The 13,642-nt window shown below is 41.6% G+C and overlaps 1 protein-coding gene across 2 annotated transcripts in view; it reads right to left on the reverse strand.

Moving 5' to 3' along the window:
- The window catches only part of JHY (junctional cadherin complex regulator), a 37,015-nt gene extending 23,384 nt beyond the window's left edge, over positions 1–13,631 (reverse strand). Inside the window, exons 1-3 of one of the 2 annotated variants that reach the window (XM_087875691.1) lie at positions 13,554–13,631; positions 9,371–9,732; positions 3,989–4,502 (exon numbers count right to left, since the gene is read on the reverse strand). In XM_087875691.1, coding sequence (XP_087731817.1) covers positions 3,989–4,502; positions 9,371–9,684 — 828 coding nt within the window. In that variant the 5' untranslated portion in view covers positions 9,685–9,732; positions 13,554–13,631. Of the gene's footprint in view, positions 1–3,988; positions 4,503–9,370; positions 9,759–13,553 lie in introns of those variants that run through there. The other variant, XM_060683207.2, reaches the window with a different exon arrangement.
- Positions 13,632–13,642: the final 11 nt, after the last annotated feature.

A 13,642-nucleotide genomic window follows, 5' to 3' on the forward strand; every position in this document is an offset into this window, starting at 1 on the left:
AGAAGTTGTGGGAGCTTCATCACTGGAGGCTTTCAAGAAGAGATTGGACTGCCATCTGTCAGAAATGGTGTAGGGTCTCCTGCCTGAGCAGGGAGTTGGACTAGAAGACCTCCAAGGTCCCTTCCACCTCTGTTATTCTATTCTATTCTAATGTGCCAAGATCTGGGGTTTAGAATAGCTCAAGTAGACAAGGGATGTACTCAGAGGCACTCTTTCCAAATAGGAAACCAAGCAAAATTCAACATTTTAGTGGCTGCAACGGGCCCTCCCGCTGAGCTGCATTGATCCAAATATCAATTAACGACCAGGTTGCAATCGGTTGCAACTCAGAGCAAAGCAAAAAACGTGGAGAAGATCTGAACTTTTCCAAGAGAGGCTTACAGTGAGGGGAGAAGGGGGAAAAAAAAATGTTTGTGCTTGAGCGCAACGCAGCCGTCATGTGCCCGGCAGGTAGAGCAAACATACTTCTGCATTAGCTCTTTGAAAAGAAAGACGGGAGCCGCAACTTCGACCCGCAATTTTGTTTCCTCCCCCCTGTCCACCTCCCGAACTGTTCTATTAATGCCAATCAAATTGAGAAAATGATCAAATGAAATTGCATTTTGAGCATCGTAAGCTGTGTAATGTCTCTTCTATTAAATTGAGGCCCGTAATTGCTTCCCTGCTGGGAGGAAAAAAAAAAAAAAAAAAAAAAGAAGGAGAAGAAGGAGAAGAAGAAGGACGACAACAAAGGCCTGCAATCATGAGATGTCATTATCCCCAGACCAGTAAACCGGCCTTTGGAAGAAAACTTCAAAGGCTCCGGGTTCTTGAATTGCATTTGGCTGCTATTGTGGAAACCCGGGCAATCTTGATGAGGTGTTTACACGGAGGTAAGGCGGAGTGGCACAGAAAGCCTGAGTGCCTTAGTCTAGAGCCATTAAAAAATTGTACATTATGTTTCTTGCTTTGAAGTAAAAAGGGGGAATAGACGAGGCTTATTTTTATTTTTTTTTTTGAGAAGGAAAGCAACTGGCTCGGAGCGCAGCTGAGTGAGAGACGGGAGGCAGCTCCATTCTCTCAAAGGAACTCATCATCCTCGGCTTCGCGGAGAAATCAGGCAATCCTGATGGCCGAAAAAGAAAACCGATGCTTGAGAAAATGCGCCGGGGAATTAAGGGGACATTTCAACTTCCAACCAGGTTTAGGCTATCTAGCGCAGGTGTGTTGCACCCATTTAAGGACGGGGCCGCAGCAGTCATAATGGAGAACGTTAATAGAAGGCTCTTTGCCCGAAGGCTGAAAGTGGCTTTAGCCGAACGCTGCTTTGTGCCGCCGAGAGTTGTGTTTTTTAAGGCGTCTGTCTTCAGGCGGAAGTCGGCAAGGTGGTGATCGCGGGCGCCGAGATGCTCAGTAGACTCTCTCTTTGATGCTCAAGTCCCAACCCCACCTGGCTTTATTTCCGCCTCTGATTTCCCACCCCCCCCACCCCTCAAATAAACCCACGGAAAGCCAGGAGGCTACACAAGAGAAGTGGTATTCAGCCAGTTCAGACCAGTTCAGGCAAACCGGTTGCGGAAATTATGGGTGGACCCGCACACCCGTCCCGGCTCTATGTCGTTCTATTTAAGCACGTTTTGGAATAAATAACGTATTATATTTTTATCCTGCCTTTATTATTTTATAAGTAATTCAGGACTTCTTCCTTCCTTCCTTCCTTCCTTCCTTCCTTCCTTCCTTCTTTCTTTCCTCCCTCCCTTCCAATCTTCCTCCCTTTCCCCTAATCATTTTAACCATTCAGCAATCCATTTTCTTTCTTTCTTTCTTTCTTTCTTTCTTTCTTTCTTTCTTTCTTCCTTCCTTCCTTCCTTCCTTTCTTCTTTCTTTCTTTCTTTCCATGCTTTCTTTCTTTTTTTCTTTCCTTCTCTTTCTTTTCTTTTCTTTCTTCTTTCTTTCTCTTTCTTTCTTTCCTTTCCTTCCTTCCGTTCCTTCTTCCCTTCCTTCTCTCTCTCTCTCATTCTCTTTCTTTCCTTCTCTTTCTTTCTTTCTTCCTTCCTTCCTTCTTTTTCTTTCTTTCTTTTTCTTTCTTTCTTTCCATGCTTTCTTTCTTTTTCTTTCTTTCCTTCTCTTTCTTTTCTTTCTTTCTTTCTCTTTTTTCTTTCTTTCTCTTTCTTTCTTTCCTTTCCTTCCTTCCTTTCCTTCCTCCCTCCCTTCCTTCCTCCCTCTCTCTCTTTCTTTCTTTCCTTCTCTTTTTCTTTCTTTCTTTTTCTCTCCTTCCTTCCTTCCTTCCTTCCTTCCTTCCTTCCTTCCTTCTTCCCTCCCTCCCTTCCCTTCCCTTCCCTTCCCTTCCCTTCCCTCCTCTTTGTTCCTTTTCCTCTGTCCGTTTGAATTTTGTGACTGTCTATTTTGTTACTAAGAAAGGCCTCTCAAAGGCAGCCTTTATGTCAGGGTAACTACCATACACTTGCCACATAAGCAAGATTTTTTGGAATTTTAAGTTGGGGGAAGAAATGGTCAGCTTCCCTCGAACCATACCTTCCAGCCTGCCTGCTCAGTGCTTACTGTGATTTTATTTTTCCTAGCATTATAAGAAAAAAAAAAAACAAAAACCCACCACCCATTGCTATTTAACAGCATACCCCTGGCTTCATCTCGACCTCCTTACCAAAGATGGAAGATTAAAAGGATAGATGACACCGGGAAGCAGACTAGGTCACTTCTTTTACCTGGAAAATGCGTCTGAATATTGGAAAGCCTGCTGTGAACACTCACAAACGGATTACCTACCGTGTTTCCCCGAAAACAAGACCTCCCCGGATAATAAGTCCTTCCCTGAAAATAAGCCCTCCCTTAAACCATTTAACCACATTTGCAGCCAGTCCCTTCCATTTTTTTTTTTAATTTGATTTATATGCCGCCCTTCTCCAGGGCGGCTTACAGTGCGTTAAGCAATAGCCTTCATACTTTTGTATATTTTTATACAAAGTCAGCTTATTGCCCCCACAAACTGGGTCCTCAATTTACCTACCTTAGAAAGGATGGAAGGCTGAGTCAACCTTGAGCCTTGGCGAGATTCGAACTTACTTTAATTGCAGACAGCTGGTGTTAAATTACAGTGCTTTTAGTCTGCAGAGCTATCCGGGCTCCTCTGGTTAGGGTTAGGGAGACAGGTGGAAATCAGGTAAGACGGCAAGAGGAGCCCCGTCTTGCTCCACGCGCCCCAAAATAATAAGACATCCCTGAAAATAAGGCCAAGCGCTTATTTCAGGGTTCAAGAAAATATAAGACAGGGTCTTATTTTCGGGGAAACATGGTACAAAAAGCACCCATTTACGATAAAGCAAACTGATAAAACCTTTCCCCAGCTCTGACTTCCAAGATCCTCCCTCTCCACACACACCCCTCCAACTCCAGGCCCTAAATGTGATTTTTGACTTTGAAGATTTTTTTTAGACGAAATCTAAAACGTTCCTGTGCCATAGCCACCTCCCTCATTTTTATTTTCGAGTTCTAACGGGACCCAGAAACATTCCTGTCAATAAAAGCAAAGGTAAAGCTTCCCCTCGCACATATGTGCTAGTCGTTCCCGACTCTAGGGGGCAGTGCTCGTCTCTGTTTCGAAGCCGAAGAGGCAGCGCTGTCCGAAGACGTCTCCGTGGTCATGTGGCCGGCATGACTCAATGCCAAAGGCACACGGAACGCTGTTACCTTCCCACCAAAGGTGGTCCCTATTTTTCAACTTGCATTTTTTATGTGCTTTCGAAATGCTAGGTTGTCAGAAGCTGGGACAAAGAACTTATCTTTTTTATTTATTTGATTTATTTATTTTTTAATTGATCTTGTCAATAAAAAGAAGCTAATGTTCCACTTTGCAGGATGCCCGTTCCCCCCCGTTCTGTTTTCTAATTAAAAGAATCTTGCAACAATCCCCCTTCCCAATTTCCCACGGCATTAAATGTGGCAGCCCTGAAGATCCAAAGAAAATATGGCTTCCAGGGCTGATCGTTACCTTCTCTTCAAAGCCTTCTTCTCTCTGCTTTTTGCCATGGAGCCGAAGGTAAGACTTGTTCTGCTGGGTTCCTAATCCCAGCGTGTTTTTGTTTTTCTCGATGAAGTCTTTTTCGGGTCTCGGTTTCGGCGGTTCTTTGAACCGAACCCTGCAGCCGGAACTGGCCAAACTCTCATTGCTGTCATAGTGATGGATGTCACCTGCTTTTCTTCCTTTCTTCTCCAGCCTGGAAGGTCTGTCTCTGCCAGCTCCAGGTTCGTCACCAGAAGGGCTCCAGAGTTCTCCAGCAATTGCTGATGAGATATTTCGAGGACTTTCCTGTAACTGGACGTTTTTGGACAGGATCCCGCCTTGGGAAAGACAGCAGGTCAGATCAAGGGAAGTCAAGCTGAAGTTTTCCAGTTCGTTCTGGTGGGAATCTTCTAACTCGAGGAAGCTTCTTCCTTCTGGGCTGTCTTTCCAGTTTGGATTGTAGCGCAGCTCGGAATACTTATCCACGATGTTTCCCCGAGTGCTAAAAAACAAAGCAAAAGGCGAAGAAATTTAAAAGTTGGCCAAGAGGGTCACGGTTTTTAAAGACGTTCAAAATCTTATCTCCTTAGATCCCAGAATAATTCATGTTGAAAGCTGCCCAGAGTCGCCTTGTAGCGAGCTGGGCATCAATAGAATAGAATAGAATAGAATAGAATAGAATAGAATAGAATAGAATAGAATAGAATAGAATAGAATAGAATAGAATAGGATAGGATAGGATAGGATGGAATGGAATGGAACGGAACGGAACGGAACGGAACGGAACGTAGAGTAGAGTAGAGTACAGTAGAGTAGAATATATAGAGTAGAGTAGAATATAGAGTAGAGTAGAATAGAGTAGAGTAGAATATAGAGTAGAATATAGAGTAGAATATAGAGAGTAGAGTAGAATATAGAGTAGAGTAGAGTAGAATATAGAGTAGAATATAGAGAGTAGAGTAGAGTAGAATATAGAGCTGGCTGGGAAAGTTGCAAACGGTTGAACACCTGATCCTGGGATGCTGGAACCCTTGTAAATATATGCTGGTTGACAAGCTCATGAATTTTGATCACGTCTTCATGGGGATGCCGGAGTGGTCATAAGTGTGAGGATTGGTCACAAGTTGTATTCAATGGAATGGAATGGAACGGAACGGAACGGAACGTAGAGTAGAGTACAGTACAGTAGAATATATAGAGTAGAGTAGAATATAGAGTAGAGTAGAATAGAGTAGAGTAGAATATAGAGTAGAATATAGAGAGTAGAGTAGAATATAGAGTAGAGTAGAATAGAGTAGAGTAGAATATAGAGTAGAATATAGAGTAGAATATAGAGAGTAGAGTAGAATATAGAGTAGAGTAGAATAGAGTAGAGTAGAATATAGAGTAGAATATAGAGTAGAATATAGAGAGTAGAGTAGAATATAGAGTAGAGTAGAATAGAGTAGAGTAGAATATAGAGTAGAATATAGAGAGTAGAGTAGAGTAGAATATAGAGCTGGCTGGGAAAGTTGCAAACGGTTGAACACCTGATCCTGGGACGCTGGAACCCTTGTAAATATATGCTGGTTGACAAGCTCATGAATTTTGATCACGTCTTCATGGGGATGCCGGGGTGGTCATAAGTGTGAGGACTGGTCACAAGTTATATTCAAACGGTCACTAAACAAATGGTTGTAAGTCCTCGACTTACAACAATTCGCTTAGTGACCGTCCAAAGTTAAAATGGCGCTGAAAAAATGAGCGTTTTTCACAGTTACAATCTTTGCAGATGATAAAAATAGATGATAAAGATAGATAGATAGATAGATAGATAGATAGATAGATAGATAGATAGATAGATATGGATGGATGAGAAAGAGATTGATAGATTGATAGACAGATGACAGACAGATAAGACAGATGATAGATGGGGATGGATGGATGGATGGTTAGATAGATATAGATTGATAGACAGATGACAGATAGATAGATAGACAGAAACAGACAGACAGACAGACAGAGAGATAGATAGATAGATAGATAGATAGATAGAGATGGATGGATGGATGGATGGATAGATATAGATTGATAGACAGATGACAGATAGACAGACAGACCGATAAATAGGGATGGATGGATGGAGAGAGAGATAGATAGGGATGGATGGATGGATGGATAGATATAGATTGATAGACAGATGACAGATAGATAGACAGAGAGACAGAGAGACAGACAGATAGGGATGGATGGATGGATGGATGGAGAAAGAGATAGGAATGGATGGATGGTAGATAGATAGATATAGATATAGATTGATAGACAGATGACAGATAGACAGACAGAGACAGACAGACAGACAGATATAGATAAATAAATAGGGATGGATGGATGGAGAGAGAGAGAGAGATAGGGATGGATGGATGGATGGATAGATAGATAGACAGACAGACAGACAGAGACAGATAGACAGACAGATAGATAAATAGGGATGGATGGATGGATAGATAAATAAATTAGACTGGTTAGCCTTAATGGACTCCATCTGAATTAGCAGTGCACTAATTTGGAAACGCATCAAATTAAATGTTCCCTGAATGGCAAGTTCAGGATCCTTCCTGCCCGCTCTCCCCAATGCAGGTCCTGCTCTCCAACACAATTAGCCTCCTTTCCTGCGTTGCGATAAAAACCATTCAAAAGCTCCCCACTTTGCCCGGCCGGAGAGGCATATGGGAAGCGTGCTGTTCGTAATGAAGTCCCCTTTTCTCTCTTTGCGATGTTTGTCTCCAAGCAGGGCATTAAATGGGACATGTTTATCATTTTTCAATTCGGGCTTAATCTAATCCTTTGAAAACAGCCATTATTTGGCATTTATGTGGCATTAACGCTCCAATGAGCATAACAAATCCAATTTTCTATCTGCACAGAAGAGGAAAGTTAATGCGGCTCTCGGAACAAGTGAGGAATGTTTTAATTTTGCACTTAGGCAGTTATTGAATAAAAAGAGACAACCCATCCACTGGTGCTTCCCCCCTCTGCAAATCCTTCAAAATAATAATGTTTTCCAGAGTGATACAGTCTAAGATCTCTTGAATATGGCAGCCCTCTGTATATTATTTGAAATCAATGAAATTTATAGCCATTAACTCGCCACTTATTCAGCTAACTGCTTCTAAAATGATTATATCTGCATTTTTTTTTCCCCCTTCAACCGGAGGGTGAAGCAAAACGCTCGCTAGGAGAACTGGAAAATGATGAAAAACAAGAGAATGACATCAATACAAAAGCAGGATTAAATATAAGGTGGATATACAGATCAGTGAATTAAAAACACAACTCGAGTCAAACCATATGCCTGGTATTACGAAGGATCAGAAGTAGCCAAATGGACAACCAATTGAATATGTGCCAAGGCAATCCTAAATTGCAGGAATAGAGGGATACAATCAGGAGCACGTGAGGTACTAACGCCACTCTATAAAGCCTTAGTAAGACCACACCTTGAGTACTGCATCCAGTTTTGGTCCACCGCACTGCAAAAAAAGATGTTGAGGCTCTAGAAATAGTGCAGAGAAGAGTACAGTAACACCCCTTTCTCCCCGCCCAAATAGCAGACCCTACACCTGGGGTGAAATGTTCCCGGTTCAGACCGGATCGCCCGAACCGGTAGTGATGGCGGCGGGTGGTTCGGAGAACCGGTAGCAAAAATCCCTGCACAGCTGAGCCGCGCGATCGTCAGAGGCTTCTTTTTTTTACTTTTAAAAGCATTTTTTTCGGCCGAAGAGGTTGTAGAAAAAATGCTTTTAAAAGTAAAAAAAAGAAGCTTCTGACAATTGCGCGGCTCAGCTGGGATCATCAGAGGCTTTTAAAAGCATTTTTTCTTACAACCTCTTCGGCTGAAGAGGTTGTAGAAAAAATGCTTTTAAAAGTAAATTTTAAAAAGTTGGCCACACCCACCCAGTCACATTACCCCCCACCACCCACAGGACCGGTAGTAACAAATTTTACATTTCACCACTGCCCTACACCATTTCTGACAGATGGCAGTCCACTCTCTTCTTGAAAGCTTCCAGTGATGAAGCTCCCACAACTTCTGAAGGCAACTTCTGTTCCATCGGTTGATTGTTCTCACTGCAGGAAAATTTCTAGGTTGAATCTCTCCTTGTTCAGTTTCCATCCATTATTCCTTGTCTGGCCTTCAGGTGCTTTGGAAAATAGCTTGACCCCCTCCTCTCTGTGGGAGCCCCCCAAATATTGGCACACTACTATCATGTCTCCCCTGGTCCTTCTCTTCACTAGACTAGCCGTGCCCAGTTCCTGCAACCGTTCATCGTATGTTTTAGCCTGCAGCCCCCTAATCATCTTGGTTGCTCTTCGCTGCACTCTTTCTAGAGTCTCAACATCTTTTTATAGTCCGGCCCCACTTCTCTGAGGGGGTGCCCAGCCACACTTACCTCCTCCTGGAGGTTGCTGATGCTGTCGGTGCTGCTGCGGGACGAGGTGAGGGAAGGCTGGGTGAGGAGAGGTGGGGCCGAGGCGGCGGGGGCCAACCCCCCTCGCCATTTCCAAGGCAGCCCCATGGGCCAGATCTAGCCATATCACGGGCCGGATGCGGCCCACGGGTCTTGAGTTCGACAAGTAACTTTGAATGGTCACTACCGTGTTTCCCTGAAAATAAGAACCTGTTTTATATTATTTTGAACCCTGAAATAAATGCTTGGCCTTATTGCCATGTGCTCAAAAGCCCTATTGGGCTTATTATCAGGGGATGTCTTATTTTGGGGGAAACAGGGTGGATGGATGGATGAATAGATATAGATAGATAGATAGATAGATAGATAGATAGATAGATAGATACGATAGATAGATAGATTGAGAGATAGAGATAGATAGATAGATAGATAGATAGATAGATAGATAGATAGATAGATAGATAGATGTAGGTAGGTAGGTAGGTAGGCAGGTAGGTAGATAAAGATGAGAGATGGATAGAGATGATAGAGCTAGATAGCTAGATTGAGAGATAGAAATAGATAGATAGATAGATAGATAGATAGATAGATAGATAGATAGATACTGTGTTTCCCCGAAAATAAGACCCTGTCTTATATTTTTTTGAACCCTGAAATAAGCGCTTGGCCTTATTGCCATGTATTCAAAAGCTCGATTGGGCTTATTATCAGGGGATGTCTTATTTTGGGGGAAACAGGGTAAAAGAAACTGTTGTCAATTTTTAGGACTACTTGCAAACACCCCTAAGAGAGAAAAAATACACAGGAGGGACACTGCTTTGTCCAAACTCGACAGAGATACCTTCAGACGGTGCGCTCAGAGTTTTATTCTATCGAGATGGAAAAACCGGTGTTAGACGTTAGAAAGGGTCCTATTTACCTCTCATTTTCAGGATTTCCTCTTTCATCCTGGTCCTCACTCAACCTCTCGGTTTCTTCTCCATCGGACTCTTCTTCGCTCGCTTCCAGACTGTCCTTCTCCATGCTGTCCTCTCCCTCTTCTCCGTAGGCCCGGCTAACCCGTTCTTGAGTTTCACGGATCCGTTTCTGCAATTCCCACTGGTACTGGGCCTCCTCAACAAGGCTGTCCGAATCCGATTCGTTCTGAGCCAGTCCTTCAAAGGCCGTTTGCAAGAAGGAGTAACGGCGGTGTGCTTCGGTCAAGCCTTTCGGCGAGGGGCTGCTGATGTTCATCTCGCAAAAGCGAAAAGGTCAAAAGTCAAGGATATCCGGCCCAGTTTTCTGCCAAAGCAATCGTATTTTATTCTTTTATATACACTGAGAGTGTTTGCACCAAGGCAAATTCCTTGTATGTCCAATCACACTTGGCCAATAAAAAATTCTATTCTATTCTATTCTATTCTATTCTATTCTATTCTATTCTATTCTATTCTATTCTACTCTACTCTACTCTACTCTACTCTACTCTACTCTACTCTACTCTACTCTGTTCTGTTCTGTTCTGTTCTATTTCTATTATTATTATTCTATTCTACTCTACTCTATTATTCTATTCTATTCTATTCTATTCTATTCCTATTATTATTATTCTACTCTACTATTCTATTCTATTCTACTTCTATTATTATTATTCTTTTCTATCTACTCTACTATTCTATTCTATTTCTATTATTATTATTCTACTCTATTCTACTCTATTATTCTATTCTATTTCTATTATTATTATTCTATTCTACTCTACTCTACTCTATTATTCTGTTCTATTCTATTCTATTCTATTTCTATTATTATTCTACTCTACTATTCTATTCTATTCTATTATTATTCTTTTCTATTCTATTTTCTATTCTATTTCTATTATTATTATTCTACTCTATTCTACTCTATTCTTCTATTCTATTCTTTTATTATTCTATTCTACTCTATTATTCTATTCTATTCTATTTCTATTATTATTATTCTACTCTACTCTACTCTACTATTCTATTCTATTCTATTCTACTTCTATTATTATTCTTTTCTACTCTACTCTACTCTATTATTCTATTCTATTTCTATTATTATTATTCTACTCTATTCTACTCTATTATTCTATTCTATTCTACTTTTATTATTCTATTCTATTCTATTATTCTATTCTATTCTATTTCTATTTCTATTATTATTATTCTACTCTACTCTATTATTCTATTCTATTCTATTCTATTCTATTCTATTGTACTCTACTCTACTCTACTCTACTCTACTCTACTCTACTCTACTCTACTCTATTCTACCTCTACTCTACTCTACTCTACTCTACTCTACTCTATTCTTTTAAGAATAATTTCCAACAAGTTCTCGCCTTTAATTCTCTGGGATATTAGAAAAATAGATACCCAGATGATGTCAAGTAAAAGGAGAAAGGGGAGGGGGGGGTAAAAGGGAAAAAAGTGAGATATTATAAAAATGTACGCAAATGATGAAATAAAAATAAATAATAATTGACTAAGAAATTGAAATGAGAATAAAGATAATTAGAAAATCGGGGCTGCTCGAATACCACTTTAGATTGAACTGAAAAGGGAAACAACAGGAGAGAGGGCAAGGAGTAGAGAGAGAGGAAGGGAGAAGAGAGGAGAGGAGAGGAGAGGGAGAGAAAGAAGAAAGGGAAACGGAGAGGAAGAAAAAGGAGGGAAAAGAGGAGTAGAGGAGAAGGTTAGAAGGGGGGAAGAAGAGAGAAGTGGGGGAAAAGAAAGGGAAGTAGGAAAAAGAAGGAGAGGAAGAACGAAGGAAGTAGGAGGAGAAAGAGGAAAGAAGAGAAGGGGAGGAGAAGAAGAAAGGTTGGAGTAAATGTAAAGGGTAAAAGAGCAGCCCCGAAAAAGTAAAAATGAAAAATGAAAGTTAAAAGAAAAGATGAATGAAAAATGATGGAAATGACTGTACGTGTAAATGTGTTTATGAGAAATAAAAATAAAAAAACTTTTTTGAAAAAAAAAAAGAGAATAAACATCATTCGAATCCCTAGTACAAGTCTCCTCCAAGGTCCTTCCAACTCTGTTACTGTTACTATCAAAATATTAAGAGACATGAAAAGTTCAAAGTTCTTCTACATGCCAAAATTCCAGCTTTGGAAGGGTTGTGGACTTTAAAATATGTTCTGCATTTCTTCCGAAAGTGTAAAAAGTGAATATTGATGGAAACAGATCCTAACAGAAATCTAATTAGGATCAGGAAGTTGAGATGAGGCAGTTCTATAAACGGATTGATTGACGGATTGACTGAACGAACGAACGAACGAAGCCATCCCTCTATCCAATAATAACTAAATAATTATTATGGTTCAATATTTAATCAATCAAATGATATTTAAATAAGTGTCATGGGTCAAAGAATAATTAAACAATTATGTTTCAATATCTAATCAATTAATCCAATAACAGCTGTTGTGGGTCAATTCCTAATCGATAATCAAATAATAATGAAATAACGTATCGATGAATAACAAATCAATCAATCTTTCAATCAAATAGTAATTAAATGAGTGGCACGACTCAATACTCATCCTTCCTGATAGTTTATCAACATGCCTCGCGAGGCGCATCTGCAGTTTGCGTGCATCTTGTGTGGACGTGATGCAGGTAGTCCTCGACTTACGACCACAACAGAGCCCAACATTTCTGTTGTTAAGCGAGACATTTGTTAAGTGAGTTTCGCCCCGTTTTACGAACCTTTCTTTGCCACAGCTGTTGTGAATCATTGCAGCCGATAAGTTAGTCACCCCGTTGTTAAGTGAATCTGGCTTCCCCCATTGACTTGTGCTTGGCGAGAAGGTCGCAAAAGGGACCTTGGGACACCACAACGGGCATAAGTACGAAACTGTTGCCAAGCATCGGACTTTCGATCACGTGTTCACGGGGCTGCTAGAAAGGTCGTAACTGTGAAAAACGGTCCTTTTTCAGCGCCGTTATTAACTTTTCGAACGGTCACTAAACGAACCGTCGTTAAGTCGAGGACTCCCTGTAATGTTCACCAGCAGGATATGGCGAGTGGCCGCTGCTTGCTTTGAGCTTATGAAGTACAGAATTATACTAGTTTTGGTGCTCTTGAGTTTTAAAAACACTTTGTATTCTGCGCCCTTTCCAGGATGGCATCTTTTCTCAACCTGGGGCACTCCTTGAAATGCAAGAGCGGAACAGAGAGTTGGAAGGGACCTTGGAGGACATCTAGTCCAACCCCCTCCCCTGCTCACACAGGAAACCTATACTAGGGATTCGAACCGCCGAAACTGCAGACCTTTCTGATTGACAGGTGCATCGTCTTAGCCACTAAGCCACCTAGCCCAGGCTAAATCCGACATGCATCTGGATGGAGAAGGTGGGTGGGGGAATAAATTAGAATAAAAATGGCATTTTTTTTTCAGCCTTTGCAAGAAATCTCTCTCTCTCTCTCTCTCTCTGGGTCAATATAGATACAGATTAACAGAGTTGGAAGGGACTTTGGAGGTCATCTAGTCCAACCCCCCTCCCGTTCAAGCAGGAGACCTTACACCATTTCTAACCAATGGCAACCCAGTCTTTTCTTGAAAGCCTCCAGGGATGAAGCTCCCACAACTTCCCAAGGCAACTTCTAGCTACCCCCCCCCACCCCCAAATGCAAATATGCACCCCCCATAAAGCAGAGGTCTACAAACTTGGCAGCTTTAAGACTTGTGGACTTCAACTCCCAGAATTCTCCAGCCAGCAATGCTGGCTGGAGAATTCTGGGAGTTGAAGTCCACAAGTCTTAAAGCTGCCAAGTTTGTAGACCTCTGCCATAAAGGTTGCAAGGAATGGCAGATGAAAAATAATAGTAATAATAATGCAGGATTCTCTTGACCTGAGTGAGAATCCTACCCAAAGGCATTTATTATTATTATTATTATTATTTATTTATTTATTTATTTATTTTTGGAAAAGCTGCACAGCAGGGAGAATCTTGGCTCTTCCAGGCAGAAATTCAACAGGGGAAGCCCAGTGCACCTCCTTCCCATGCCAACCCCCCTCCCCCCCCAAACCAAGCCCTCCCTGGTCACCTTGGGGGTCTCCCCCCACCCCTCTCCCCCATTGAGACCTGCTCAGTACCTTCCACCAGCCGCAGCGCTGCGGGGTATTCACAGAGCGCGTTTCCGCAGCCCCCGCTAAGCCACCAGCGTGGTTTACAGCCCTCCTAG

Source organism: Pantherophis guttatus, chromosome 9 (assembly GCF_059756535.1).
Source record: "Pantherophis guttatus breed Tessera chromosome 9, ASM5975653v1, whole genome shotgun sequence".
Taxonomy (NCBI): domain Eukaryota; kingdom Metazoa; phylum Chordata; class Lepidosauria; order Squamata; family Colubridae; genus Pantherophis; species Pantherophis guttatus.